The 14,739-nt window shown below is 40.3% G+C and overlaps 2 protein-coding genes across 2 annotated transcripts in view; both read left to right on the top strand.

The window, feature by feature from the left end:
* Positions 1-200: 200 nt before the first annotated feature.
* On the top strand, positions 201-11,400 carry LOC149456094 (uncharacterized). The gene is made up of 4 exons (XM_089685476.1): positions 201-390; positions 3,868-3,919; positions 4,717-4,887; positions 9,803-11,400. The coding sequence occupies exon 4, from the start codon at positions 9,936-9,938 to the stop codon at positions 11,199-11,201; it is 1,266 nt and encodes a 421-aa protein (XP_089541602.1). The 5' UTR covers positions 201-390; positions 3,868-3,919; positions 4,717-4,887; positions 9,803-9,935; the 3' UTR covers positions 11,202-11,400.
* Positions 1,788-14,739, top strand: part of LOC149456093 (uncharacterized) — a 37,868-nt gene continuing 24,916 nt past the window's right edge. The window contains exon 1 of the mRNA XM_089685475.1: positions 1,788-1,925. The gene's annotated coding sequence lies outside the window, so the exon portion shown is untranslated. The remainder of the gene's footprint in view (positions 1,926-14,739) is intronic.

Genomic DNA, 14,739 nt, shown 5'->3' with positions numbered 1-14,739 from the left:
AGTCTTATCCCTGCTTGTGTTCCATGATTCCTGTGATTGCCTCCTGATACCGAACCAGCTTGTTCTTGATCTCTGCTTGATTGCTTCCTGCCATGACCTCTGGCTTGCCTTGGATTTACCTTTCTGTCTCCGCTCCTCTCTGATTGATCTTCCGCTGCTGACCTGGCCTGTGACCCGACTACTCTTCTGCTCTCAGGTATCCATCCATCCCGCACGGCTGCATCAGAATCCTGCTTCCTGCCTCCAGCTCATCTGCTTACCAGCTATTACTGGACTGATCAAAGGCACACATACCCCACCGTGCCCCTGCGGCCTCTGTCTCACCATCAGCGGTCCTTGAGCCAGAGTTGAACGGGAGGCCTGCCTCTTCACGTCAGGCTCACTATCCAGGTATGTGACAAAGGCTCTGGGCAGCATCTAGAAATGTAAGAGTTAAAAAAAAATTTAAACCGCAAACGCTTATAAATGCGTTTAGCCGCGTTTACAAGCGTTTGGCATTTGAAACGCTGATAAATTCTACTCCTGAATGCAAGTTTTCTGCGTTAAAAAAACCACTGTAAACTCAACTGCCTGTAAACGACATAGTGTACATGGGCACATAGGAAAACAATAGGGAGAGTTCAGGGGCTGCTAAAAAAAACACTGAACAGCTCCTAAACGGGAGTTTATCAGCTGTAGTGTACATGAGCCCTCACCCTCTGCTTTTCACCGTTGATCACCAGAAGTTTTTGGGAAGAAACCGAGGGCCCCCCTTCTATAGTAAGAGGTTTCCGCAGTATGAAATTCCTGCCACAAATAGTTTGTGAGACTCGTTGGATGAGTGTGATATTAGCATATGTAAGGATGAAATATCAATATAGGGATCAGTCAATATATTTTTGATTTGGTAAAACATCCATCAACACTGTGTGGTATATATCTCATATTGAAATTAGATAACAAGTTACATTATTACAGTATATAGTATTTTATATTGCATCAAAGTAATTCAGTAAAGTTCTGGGGAGCTGCAAACAATAAAGTAGATTTTAAATCTTCCGAAGAATAAAATCTACTTTATTGCTCAATGCAAGTACAGACACTCCACATAGGATTTTATAAATATAAAATCTGTGCTGGGTCTGGGTATTGAGAGGGTGAGTGTAAAAGACACTCTCGGCATACAACTGCAGCCAGCAACCCAGCTGAGGAGCCACAATCAGGGCAGAATAATGTGTCTGGGTTTCAGGCAGTTTAAAACCCAAGCATGACTCAAAACCCAGACTATCCGGGTGAATTCCAGAGAGGTGGCAACCCTTAGCCACCCTGAAACAGAAAACCTGGGGTAGCAGTCATGGCACCATCAGATGTCATTCTCTACTTGGTGAGTATTGAGGAAGAGGGAGTGGGTATCTGTCAAAAAGCCCCCCACCAAAAAAAAATTTAATTGCTAATTTGTTAGAGGTGGAGGAAGAGGAAAATTAGCAGTAGTTCAAGTTTTGAAGGTCCACTTGAAGTTCTTAAAGATGCAGTTCTTTCGGGATATCTTAGATCCCTTCTTCAGAAGAAATAGTTCAGAAACCCACAAATGCATACAGAATTACAAGGAGAAGGAGCATACTCTACTGCAACTATAGCACAAAACCTGCAGTCACCAAATATCAATTATGATATTCCAGTTTCATATCCTGTTTCTTGCAAAGTCCTATGTCATGGTGATGTGGATAAAACATAACCTTGTAGTTGCTTTTATCGGCAATTTTTCACTGGAGGTGGACAAATAGATGTAAGAGAAGGGAAACGAAACTCAGAAAGCTAAGCATGCAAGACGTGTGCAGAAGGGAGTGACAGATGGAAAGCGAAAGGCAGTATAAATAGCCACATATACTGAGTGGCTGCATACAGTGAGATGGACAGACTAGGATGTGACAGAGAAGTCTGCAAAGGTGAGAACACTGGGAAGGCTGGGCATAAAATGATTAGTGTATTACCCCTCTTTCACACGGGTGGTATTTTCTGCTGCTTGTAAATGCATGTTTTTTTTATTTTGAAATTCCAACAGTTTTATTTTGAAATTCCAACACTCCTGGCACAGAGATCACTTGCATTTGTACATTGCGTTTATCTGCGATTACAGGCGTTTACGTGTGTTTACATGCGGCTGCATTTAGCTGCTGTAGTAAATTCTTGCTTTTTCTATAGCAACTGTTTACTTATTTTTTCTTTGTACTGCGTTCCTGTACAGGTAGCTGCGGTACATTGCTCCTGGACGCTGTCAACTTTATTTTTCCTAAATGCATAAAAGCATATATGTAAACATTGCTTAACACAGTGTGTGAATGGAGCCATAGGGATGCATTGTCTGCATTTAGCTGCGGTAAATAAGTTCCTGTAACTGCTGCTAAAAGTGAATTCTAATCGCCTGTGTGAAAGGGACCTAAAACATACAATGAGCATGGGACTTCATATTTAAATTGCCTGGTTACAGTTGAACCAAGGATAAAAAAGACACATTTCTTTTTTTTTTTGTTTAGAGAAAGGGCTTTTTTACCCTAGCAGTGCCCTCTGAAAAGTGATCTGAGGTGGTGTTTGAAAAGTGGCATTATGACACCTCCTCACCGCCTGTTTTAACTCCTAAAACCTGTTCAACCAAGTCAGTTGCAAAGCACCCAGTTGCACGGCTGAACATGACAGGGTGATTATTTTTGCTTTGGGGTATTTGTGCTGAGATAGGCATCTGGTTTTGTTAGCAGCTTTTTGATAAATTCCCCATGGAACAACAAACTGTTTTAGCACTGCTTCTTTTACCAGGTATAGCTATTTTTACTATAACTGATCACTAAAACGTAACTAATTTGTGATAGAAATCTCTGGATTGAAGCTGAACATTAACTAGTGCCAAACTGCAGTACATATTTATACGTCAGCTGTTCCACAGCTTATACCAGGCCAATGCAGGCATCATCGCATGTTTTTTTTTATCTGCAGGCGATTCTCTTTTTTTTTAAAAGCAATTAGAGTGGCTAATTATCCACTGGATCTCTTTTATAAACAGTGGGAGGGGTCACCCCCTCCCCCCTGCGTCTCTCTGGTTCCACCGGTAGCCCAGCAGAGAAGCTGGCAGATCCGCTGATTTTCCATAGAGCTGAACGTCCCTGATCATCTCTATGGTATTAGATACCGGAAGCGACGAGTATTTTGAAAATACTCCCCACTTTCCCCAGCATGTAAACAAGTAATTTTTGACTTGTAAAAGGCATCGGATCACACTGATCTTTGTGTGAGGCAGAGGAGAGATCTGGGGTCCCAGATCTTTCCATAAAGAGGACCTGTCACTGCTTATTGTTATCACAAGGGATGTTTACATCTCTGTGATAACAATAAAAATGATTTAAAAAAAATTAGAGAGTGTAAAAATTAAAAAAATCCAATAAAAAAAAAAAAAATTAAAGCGCCCCCATCCCACCATGCTTGCACGCAAAGCAAACGCATACGTCAGTCCTGCGTCTTTGTATAAACGGCGATTGCACCACACAGGTGAGGTATCATGGCGAATGTCAGAGCAAGAGCAATAATTTTAGCTCCAGACCTCCTGTGTAACTCTAAAATGGTAACCTGTAAAGGCTTTTAAAGTTTCGCGTGTGGAGATTTTTAAATACCATTCCAAGAGTGTGCGTAATTTTAAAGTGTGACAAGTTAGGTATCTGTTTACTTGATGTAACATCATCTTTTATATTTTGCCAATCAATTGGGTATTAAATTGTGTTTTTGTGCATTAAAATCTATTAAAGTGTATTTTTTTAAACAAAATTGCACTTATAAAAAATGTTAGTGTGCGTGGAGACTTAAAGTGTTTGTAAAGGCTCAAGGTTTTTTACCTGCATGCAGGCTCCATGTGCACGGGACACTTCTGAACGATGGAAACTGACTGCTGGAAAACGTAGGTTAAAAAACGTCTGTTTAGCTGCGTTTGCATACCGCATTTATGCACGTTTGCGCTTAAAAGCGTTTTTTAAAGATAACCTCAGGAGACCTTCTAAAATTCCCAGAATGCACTGAAAAACAGTAAAAAACTAACTATTTCAGACATTTTGAGAGAAATAAAGAGAGCAGAAGCAGATAGAGCAGTATTTGTTGAGATTAGCTGTCTTCTTTTTTTTGTGGTGTTTGGATGTGTTCCAGCTCATTTCTGTGCATTAATTATTGCAGCAGTGTCTAACATATTTTCTTTCATGCGAAACCTCAAAGTATGGTGTACCAGGTCCATTTGAGTACCGGGAAAACACTTTGCATGCATTTTTCATGATGAAAAAAGGCTGTCAGGAAAGGCCTGTCTATAGTGCAGGTGAAGTTCCACAGCGCACAAATATGCGCATGTGCACATTTCTTACACGCTGAACAGATGTGCGGGTGCTCGGACATAGGCGCACTCACGCATACAGGCGCGGGCCTTTCACTAATGCTGGCGCCAAATGGGCTATTTAAACTGGCTGCAGTAGATGTCCCATTGTCGTATAGTCTGATCCCTGCTTGTGTGATTCCTGTGATTGCCTCCTGATACCGAACCAGCTTGTTCTTGATCTCTGCTTGATTGCTTCCTGCCCTGACCTCTGGCTTGCCTTGGATTTACCTTTCTGTCTCCGCTCCTCTCTGATTGATATTCCGCTGCTGACCTGGCCTGTGACCCGACTACTCTTCTGCTCTCGGGTATCCATCCATCCCGCACGGCTGCATCAGAATCCTGCTTCCTGCCTCCAGCCTGCAGCTCATCTGCTTACCAGCTATTACTGGACTGATCAAAGGCACACATACCCCACCGTGCCCCTGCGGCCTCTGTCTCACCATCAGCGGTCCTTGAGCCAGAGTTGAACGGGAGGCCTGCCTCTTCACGTCAGGCTCACTATCCAGGTACGTGGACAGCATCTAGAAATGTAAGAGTTAAAAAAAATTTAAGCCGCAAACGCTTATAAATGCGTTTAACCGCATTTACAAGCGTTTGGCATTTAAAACGCTGATAAATTCTACTCCTGAATGCAAGTTTTCTGCGTTCAAAAAAAACGACTGTAAACCAGGGGCGGGCGGACTGACAACTCATGGGGCCCCGGGCAATAGGGGATCATGGGGCCCCTGTGTCCTTGCTCAAACTCAAAAAAGCCTATGGGAAAGGTACCAGGGGCATCTCATGGGGCCCCCTACTGGCTCCGGGCCCTCGGGCAGTGCCCGAGTTTCCAAATGGTCAGTCCGCCCCTGCTGTAAACTCAACTGCCTGTAAGCGACATAGTGTACATGGGCACATAGGAAAACAATAGGGAGAGTTCAGGGGCTGCTGAAAAAAACACTGAACAGCTCCTAAACGTGAGTTTATCAGCTGTAGTGTACATGAGCCCTCACCCTCTGCTTTTCACCGTTGATCCCCAGAGGTTTTTGGGAAGAAACCGAGGGCCCCCCTTCTATAGTAGGAGGTTTCCGCAGTATGAAATTCCTGCCACAAATAGTTTGTGAGACTCGTTGGATGAGTGTGATATTAGCATATGTAAGGATGAAATATCAATATAGGGATCAGTCAATATATTTTTGATATGGTAAAACATCCATCAACACTGTGGTATATATCTCATATTGAAATTAGATAACAAGTTACATTATTACAGTATATAGTATTTTATATTGCATCAAAGTAATTCAGCAAAGTTCTGGAGAGCTGCAAACAATAAAGTAGATTTTAAATCTTCCGAAGAATAAAATCTACTTTATTGTTCAATGCAAGTACAGACACTCCACATAGCATTTTATAAATATAAAATCTAAAAATTGAAATAAATGTAATATAATTCAGCATTTCAAAGTTTTAAATGTGTATAAATTAGGTCAATATAAGGTAAAAGTTACTAAATTAACTGCTTCCTGGCTGCCCTATAGCAGAAATACTGCTACAGGGCGGCACGTGATTTTGCATTTCAGGGTAGGGGGCATTTCCATTCGCAGCCGCAGCTGTCAATCACCAGGTCCTGGACGGTAATTACTCGCCGACACCCAGTGATTTCCAAAGATCTCCGACGGGGAGGAGAACTGTTTTGTTTACTAACAGTTTTTCCTGTCAGCTCTGGCAGACTGCTCTGGATGGCTGTGCACAGCACAGCCATCCAGAGCAGTGTGATTACAGTGAAGCACACAGACACCGCCCCTTAGTAAAACCCTCCCTGCACACAGTTAACCCTTTGATCGCCCCTCATGTTAACCCCTTCCTGCCCAGTGCCATTAGTGCAGTGTAGGTGCTTTATTTTAGCACCAATCACTGTATTGGTGTCACTGGGGATGTCAGTGACACCAAGTCAGTTCCCCCCAGTGTCAGAATGTCCACCACAGTCCGCAATAATTCGCTGAATGACACCATTACTAGTAAAAAAAAAAAAATGGCAGTATATATACCGCCATTTGATAACGCTATAACTTTCACGTAAACCAATTAATTTACATGTATTAGGATTTTTTTTTTAGCAAAGGCATGTAGCAGAATACATTTTGGCCTAAATTTATGACGAAATTAGATTTTTTTTACTGGACATATTTAATAGCAAACAGTCAAAAATATAATTTTTTTCTCATATTGTCGGTCTTTTTTTTTTATGTCACCAAAAATAAAAATTGCACAGGTGATCAAATACCACCGAAAAGAAAGCTCAATTTGTGGGAAAAAAGGATGTAAATTTAATTTGGGTACAGCGTTACATGTCAGCGCAATTGTCAGTTAAAGTAACGCAGTGCCGTAACGCAAAAAACAGCCTGGTCAGGAAGGGGGGTAAATCCTCAGGAGGGCAAGTGGTTAAACATAAAATGCGGATAGCATAAAGTAAATAACAAACCTAAAGTAATCCTATGCTCAGACAATGCACAGTAAAGCATTTACAAATACTGATCGAACAGTTAAAGTACTTTCAAACAAGCCTTCATTCTTTTCTGTAGCTCTAGGCATTGTGGAGAAACTTATCTTCAACATTCAAAAGAGAGGCATTGAAATCTTTTCCAATTACTTCTATTACACTAGAATCTTGACAGTCTGCCACTAATGTTAAACATTTAAAGTTTCAAACTTGTATAAATGAAGTCAACACAAGGCAAAAATATTTAATTGTGATAAAATGTTAAAATAACTTGGCACCTCCTATGGACAGTTCTCTCTGTGCAAAAACTGCTATGGGCATCCAGTCATTCTGCCTAGTGTCTTCAGGAGTACGGACATGATTTTGCGCTTAGACTTGTGGTCCTATAGCTTTTTCTTTTTTCTTGGGATTTTTTTTCTTTTCCTGCAGAGATCTTCTATCAACAGTCAGCCTCGGTGGCGGGCTGGATAATCTAGATCCAGTGGTCACCCCAGTCTGACCAGCGAGCGCGCGCAGTCCGTTAGCTCAGCATTCGGTAGGCTGCGACATGCCCCATCCTGGACCGGGGTGGCCAGCAAGTTAAATGTCTCGCATTATAGTCTTTGTCACAGTGTTACCATGACCAACTGATCCCCTACTTCAGTGAAGAGGAAGATCTGTCATGGGAGATGATCAACACGTTGTACAAACAACTAAAAACACACATAAAGGTGGTAACAAGAGAACATGCTGACTTGCTGTAGAGTAATGTTCTCCCTCTTCTATGAACCAAGGGAGAAAAGAAAGGTGAGTAGACTTCAGCTAGAGACCCAAATACATTTCAGAGCTCAGTCTTTCTTCAGGGGTGAGCGGAAGGGACGGAATGGCTAGGAAACATTCTATAGAGTACAACAGACAACAATAAGACTTTGCAATTATATAATTTGAAACAAAATTAAAGACATATGTCCATATTACATACCATCCAATTTCTTTAAATGGATTTCCTTGCCACAGTTACAAAAGACAGAGAAATCTCCCGTTAATGTGTCCACCATCAACACCTCAATGCGACCCAGGCTGGATGGAAGCATAATGTGGGAAAAGCATGGGGACCTCCCCCAAAAAAATACATTTTGCACACTGGGGTCACCCAGAGACAACAGAACCAGGTTAGAGGGTATATAGCCAAGAAAAGATCTATGAGGAGAAAAAAAATCATTTACTAAACCATATGCATTTCTCATCAGAGAGAGAGGTATATGTTGAGAATATATTAACTAATACTGGGCAATGAATATTCATATACAGACAGAAGGGCATGGGATCTTCTGTCAGTAAGAATTTCTCACCCAGTGTGACAAATTTCTTTTTTGGGGTCTCCCCACATTATGCTTCTATCCAGCCTTGAGGTGTGGATGGTGGACACATTAAGAGGAGATTTCCCTGTCTTTTGTAACTATGGTGAGTAAATCCATTTAAAGAAATTGGATGGTATGTAATATGGACATATGTCTTTAATTTTATTGTTTCAAATGATATAATTGCAAAGTCTTATTATCTATTGTACTCTATAGAATGTTTTTTGGCCATCCCTTCTGTTAGCTCACCCCTGGAGAAAGGCTGAGCTCTGAAACACATTGGGTCTCTAGCTGAAGTCTACTCTCCTTTCTTTTCTCCCTTGGTTCATAGAAGAGGGAGAACATACTCTACAGCAAGTCAGCATGTTCTCTTGTTACCACCTTTTATGTGGGATTTTAGTTGTTTGTACAACGTGTTGATCTAATAATGTTTTAACCTTTTGTAATGAAAAATTTATTGCATTTATACAATTTTGTGGATATTGCCTTAAAAGTCCAATATATCCTAAAGAGGAACAAAGACAAAATATTCTGTACTCCTGTAGGTGAGTAACAAAAAAAAATATTTTTTTTTCATTCTCTGCACTGTCACAAAAATGTGTTGCCTGTTACAATATACCTTTACAAATTCTAAAAGGTAACATCTTAAATATCTAATATACTTTAAACTCACCCTATATTTAGCCCTGTCCCCTGCAGACTCACCACTCTGTGACCTAGCTCCAGTTCTCTTCTGGGTTGAATGATGCCCAGTGCAATTCAATCCTCTTCCTATGAGTTTAGTATGACATAGACACACCCACTGTGGGTGTGTCCCCAAGCTGCCCTGAACCCGCAGGAAATGGTGCTAGTGTCATCACGTGGTGCCATTCTCTGCAGCTTTCAGATCTGCCAATCACCAAGATACCTGTGATATCACATGACCCGCCAGAAGAATGCAAGTTTTTAGGTATATACTATATACCAGGGGTGTCAATCCCCATTTCATCGTGGGCCACTACTGCATTCTAGTTGCCCTCAAAGGGTCAGTTGTATCTGTAAAACTATATAAATGTACCTACTTGTTATCATATTAAATAATTGCCTCTGCATTTGATTACTAGTTTTAGTAACAACTTAAACTGTAAAGGGCAGGTGCAGACCTGGTTGGAGACTGCTCAGACAGAACATGGTTCTGCCTGAGCAGTCTCCAATAAAATTCCTGTGGATGATAGCGGTTTGCGACTCTCCTTTTCAACTGGCATAGAATTGCATTATTCTCATAATTATAAACAAATGTCCAGAGCACACCCCCCCCCCTTAGATCAGATGTCAAGAGCCCCTCCATCATCAGACGTTGTGTCCCCCACCCTCCCCTTCAATTGTCATGTGATTTTGTTTCGCAAAGTCGCAGCAGTGTTAACCAGGAATTGGTGTGTGTCTATAAAGGAGGCTCCACTATACGTTGGTCACAGATAATCCAGACGTTAATGTGAAACAGTGCATGGCTGATGTTATTTATCTAAAGATGAATTGCACTGTTTACAGATTACCGTTTTTTTTGTGATCATAAAGCAAAATCCATATGAAGCGCTACATTATTTTTTTCTCCTTGTGTTTCAGAGTAGCACGAAAAGATCTTGATTGACTAACAAAGAACTAAATTTACAATTGTAAATCCTTGCCTGCGTGTAGCCTGCTCCTATAGTGGTCATCTCTAATCTATCCACTGAATAAATCCTTCATTACATTGATCATGAACCACCCAGATGCATGCAAGCCCACCTTTTTTTTACCAACCATAACAAATCCACTTACTCCAAACAGAAGATATCTGCATAGTCCAGCAACAGGACAATTCTATTGTCTTACAACAGGAAGCCTATACCAGGTGACTGCACCAATTATCCCACTCTCTACAGATATGCAACTTTTATTACAAAAAAGGGATATATTTTTAGTTTTTCAACCAGGATTGTTTTCTCAACTGCAGATCAACCACAACACAGAGCAAACAAATAAAACCCAAAATAATAATCCAAATCCAAACTACGAGCCACTTGCACAGAATAATGATCCTTTGCCTCCTGCCACTGAGGAAAACAAGATTCCACTCAACAAGAATGAATCTAACCGCATCCATGAAATAAATTCATCTGCACAAGGTACATCTTCTACAGAACTTCAGAGTCATAATTCTCCTGCCAATGGGAAGAAGGAAGAAGTAAATTTAAAGAGCAATCAATGCCAACCTATACAAAGTAATCATCTTACAACTCTTGCTGATCAAGAGAAGCTCCCACACATCAAAAGTGAAACATGCCTTGCCCGTGAAGTCAATTTATCTGTGAATGCTAGCAGTACATCTTCTACATGCACACAGAGTAAAGGTGATAAAACCAAACAGAAGAAAAGAAAAGCAAGCAAGCTTAAGAAAAAGTCTGATAAGTCTAACTTTCCCTCACAAAAAACACCTTCAACAAAGTCAACGAAAAGTTCAGCACCATGCAAAGAGGATAAGCTTACTGTTTCTTCCAAGAAAAATTGCTTTGTAGATGACAAGACCATTTTTCCATTATTCTTAAATGTCAAAAGAAATTCCACAACTCCTACCAAACTGAGCAGACACAGAACTTCCTTCCCATACAATCCATGTGTAAATCCCAAAAAGAAATCCTATATATATTATAGCAGTACTCTTCCAACCAGGATCAGGCAAATTGAACCTTTCCAAATTGAGCTGTTACTTATACAGGGAAAACTTTTCTTCAATCGGAAAAAAAGCCCTAGAAACTCAAGAATGGCAGAAGGAATTGCATTACGAGCTGAGAATAAATTATATACACATTTTGATAGTGAGTATGACGCAATGCTTGCTCCGCTATATAATATTAAGCCTAAAAATAAAAAAGAAAGAAAGTTCTACAGTATATGTGACTATGAAGGTCGTCCTATGTGGAGATTCCTTACACCTTTCAACCGCATTTCACGTCTTAAAAACTCCTATCACCATCAGAAGTAATTTGCATGGGCCAACTTATGTAAGAATTGCAGACTGTCATCATCCGTACATGATATCATTCACAAAGAACCCTAATGAGCTCATGCCGATGTCAAAGCTAAGGACCTTTATAAATGCTGGACATGGAAAAATAATACACAACCGAGAATGGATGAGATGTATGGAACAGGAGGTAATTCATCAGTACAAAAAACTGAAATTCGAAAAATACAAAAATACAATGAGATGGTAGAAGTGGAAGACTATGATTTAGCCATGCATCTATAAAAGCCATGGCCTGTAGGTTTTAGTAGGCATGTTGTAGACAAAGGTGGTGAAAGAGACTGTCCATTACTAGTGAAGTGCTTATACAATTATCCAGATAGTACAAAAAGGTATGCCAGCAAGCATCACTCCTTTTGCTTAAGGTGGAGTGAGAGCTCTTTTACGCTGAGGGATGACCATGCCTACTACACACAAATCCAATGCCAGATGGCTACCATAAACACATTTTACGCAGAGCTGTACACACTTGTAAAGAGACCATCATTGTCCCTTATGTTTTGGTGCAGATTTCTGGAAGGCAGCAGAGACCAAAGTGGAAATTTTCTTCATGTTGTATGTACTGCCGTATTTGAAAAAGAAAGGAGTGGAGCCAAAACTACCAAAATATTTGTTTCAACTGGACATCATTGTTAATTTGGGAAAGTAATTTAAAGATGTGCTTCTGGTTAACCAGGAAGAATTAATTGGAACAGTGGTTTGAAAAAGTGCAGACACACAATATGGAGAACTACCAGGTTCTATCAACTCAAAACATCATAGTAACATTAAAACCGAGTAGCAGCTCAACCTAGCATAGGAATGTGTTTTGACAGATGCTGTCAATTGGTTAATGGCATGTATTTTATGTTACAAGTGCATGTAACATAAAATAGTTGTATTTTTTTTTTATTTGTGGTAGCATAAGGGAGGGTTATAACCCCTGTTAGATTTTTTGCCCCTGTGTCCCATTGGGGAAATTTCCTTTTCATTTCCTGCCCAATAGCCACAAGAGGAAGTGAGAGGAAATCCCTCCAAGGTGAACTACTATCCCCATTGTAAGGCAGGCCTTAGATTATGCAATCTTTGCAATCACAGTGTTGATGGGGGAATCCCTCCTACAGCGCTATTGTGCTCTACCAGTGGGGAACCTTTCTTGTTGGCAGTGTAGATATTTGCCAGCACACCACAGATCTTCGATTTAAGTCCAAACAATTTTTTATTGAAGCATGATCACATCACAAGCAAAACAGTGCAACATTTCACAATCGTGCAGGACCCCTTCGTCGGGCATGCGATTCCCTGCCAGCAGAACGCAATCATTAGTGTTACCGGATATAGCCGGCAGCACTAACCATTCAGGAAAAACCTGAGGGGCTGGTTGTACACAAGTCAACCAATAGATCGACTTGTGTAAAACCAGGGTGCTCATATATGGATCCAAATTTGGCCAGTCTCTGCTGGCCAAATTTCGATCTATGTATGGCTTGCTTAAGATTAACTCTCTATTCATGCTCTGTTAGGGGAGCCTGTTGCCTTTAGACTAAATAGCAATCAACCACTGCAGTCCAAGGAGGCCTGATTCCAAGAGTGAACTTTCATGGAACTGGGCTTTAAGGGCCACCTCACACCAGCGCACGTGTTATGCTCTGTATAATACATGCGCACTGGTGTGCATTGTGTGGGGTAAATGCAATGCATTGTTGCAACTCCTTACACTGCTTAGTTTAGTTAAAAATACCAATAAACACCTAATTGAGCTGTGCTTAATGAAAAACACAAATGTGGAAGGATTTTTTTTGTGTTTTCCTAGAAACTGTCTTTTATCTTTGTATGTAAGCAGGATGGATAACTTTACAGTTTTCTCTGGATACCTGTCTCTAAGGCTGCATTCACACTAGGGCTTTTCAAATCACGGGAGTAATTGCTGCGATTCTGCTTGCGATTTGAAAACACGCTGTAAAAATGTGAAAACACATGATCACGTGTTCAAGTACCATCAATTTCAATGGCACCTGCAAACGTGGAGCATTTTTGTTGTGAACACAGTGTGGTTTTCAACAGCACAAATAAAATAGTGGAATGCGCAACTCCAAAAAAAAAAGTCCTGGAACCATTTTGGGGTGTCGTGCGTCCCATAATTTTTTGTTTGAATGATTGCAGTGTGTTTTGAAGCGCTGAAAAATGTGCCACAATTGCAGCAAAATGCCACGTGTTTTCACGTGCCATTGAAATGAATGGCACCTGAACACGCGATCGCACATTTTCACAGCACGTTTTCAAATTCCGCCTGCAATTTGAAATGTCCTAGTGTGAATGGAGCCTAATAATCATTGGCTTACAAAATGTAACTCGCTTGATATATTTATTTCAAGTTTGGCAAATCTGTGGTCCAAATTTGTTCAGTACATTTTCAGTAATTGTTTGTCCTTATTTTCTTTAAGCTGTTTTCCGTGCACTTTTCTTTATTTAGATGTTTTATGACATTGTTTTTTTACATTAACATATTACTTTAACCCCTTGGCGCTGGCGCATCCCGGCCCTTTAAGGGTTTCAGAAGCCGGGAGGCGGGGCGGGGTTTAGGGTCATGTGACCGCCGTGATACGCCATCACGGCGGTCACATGATCGGGAAAGGTCCCAATCGAAAGAGGAGATCGGGACCTTTCCATGAGTACCAGACGTGTGCTGGGAGCGCGCAGGGCGCTCGCTCTCAGCGCATATGTTTTTTTTAATAGAACGCAAATGTGCGGCGCTCATATTTGCGTTCGGCCAGCTCCAAGAGGTTAAAAATGATTAAAAAAAAATGTATTGTGTAAATCATATTTTGGGATTAAATAAAGGAAATTTGTCAACAGCCGACCTAGAGATCATTTTACTTGATTTTTTTTATTAGTATTAAAGTGAAGTCGTATTGTGTACAGAAATTATGGCATACAAGGGTCAAATCACCAGAAAGTGCCCAATGAGTAATTTCTCACAGTTCTTGCCCATTCAGACTTAATTGCATTTTAGAACACAAGCTCCCCACATCACACTGGCATATGTACAGATGTTTTAAGGAAATTTACAGCAAATGTCACATTTAGACATGTACAGTTCATTTAGTTCTGAACAAATTAAATTTTTGTTATTTAGAGATTCGGATGGATCCAAATTTCCAAATTACAATAGTAATGACGTTGAAATGTATCTGAAATAACGAAACAAAATTTTGTCCGAAATTCAAATCGAATATAGAAAAGAATATATATGTGTGTGTGTGTGTGTGTGTATATGTGTGTGTGTATGTGTGTATATATGTGTGTTTGTGTGTGTGTGTGTGTGTGTGTGTGTGTGTGTGTGTGTGTGTATATATATGAAAGGAATAGAAAAAAAATAGAAGAATAGAATGGAATATCAGAAAATAAAGGAAGAGAAGAGAAAATGGAATAGAAAAAAAATAGATAAAGCAGAAAGAATAGAAAATAATGGAATAGAAAAAAATAGAAGAGAAATAGCTGTCTTCCTTAATTCTAA

The sequence above is a fragment of the Staurois parvus genome, unplaced genomic scaffold (genome assembly GCF_062004578.1).
Source record: "Staurois parvus isolate SC_StPar_1 unplaced genomic scaffold, SC_StPar_1.0 ptg000376l, whole genome shotgun sequence".
NCBI classification, from domain to species: Eukaryota; Metazoa; Chordata; class Amphibia; order Anura; family Ranidae; genus Staurois; species Staurois parvus.
The sequence above is the reverse complement of the archived record's forward strand: the minus strand, read 5'-3'. Positions and strand labels throughout refer to the sequence as shown.

Excerpts from the sequence above, each read along its gene's own strand:
- LOC149456094 (XM_089685476.1), top strand. The coding sequence starts at position 9,936 with ATGAACCACCCAGATGCATGCAAGCCCACCTTTTTTTTACCAACCATA.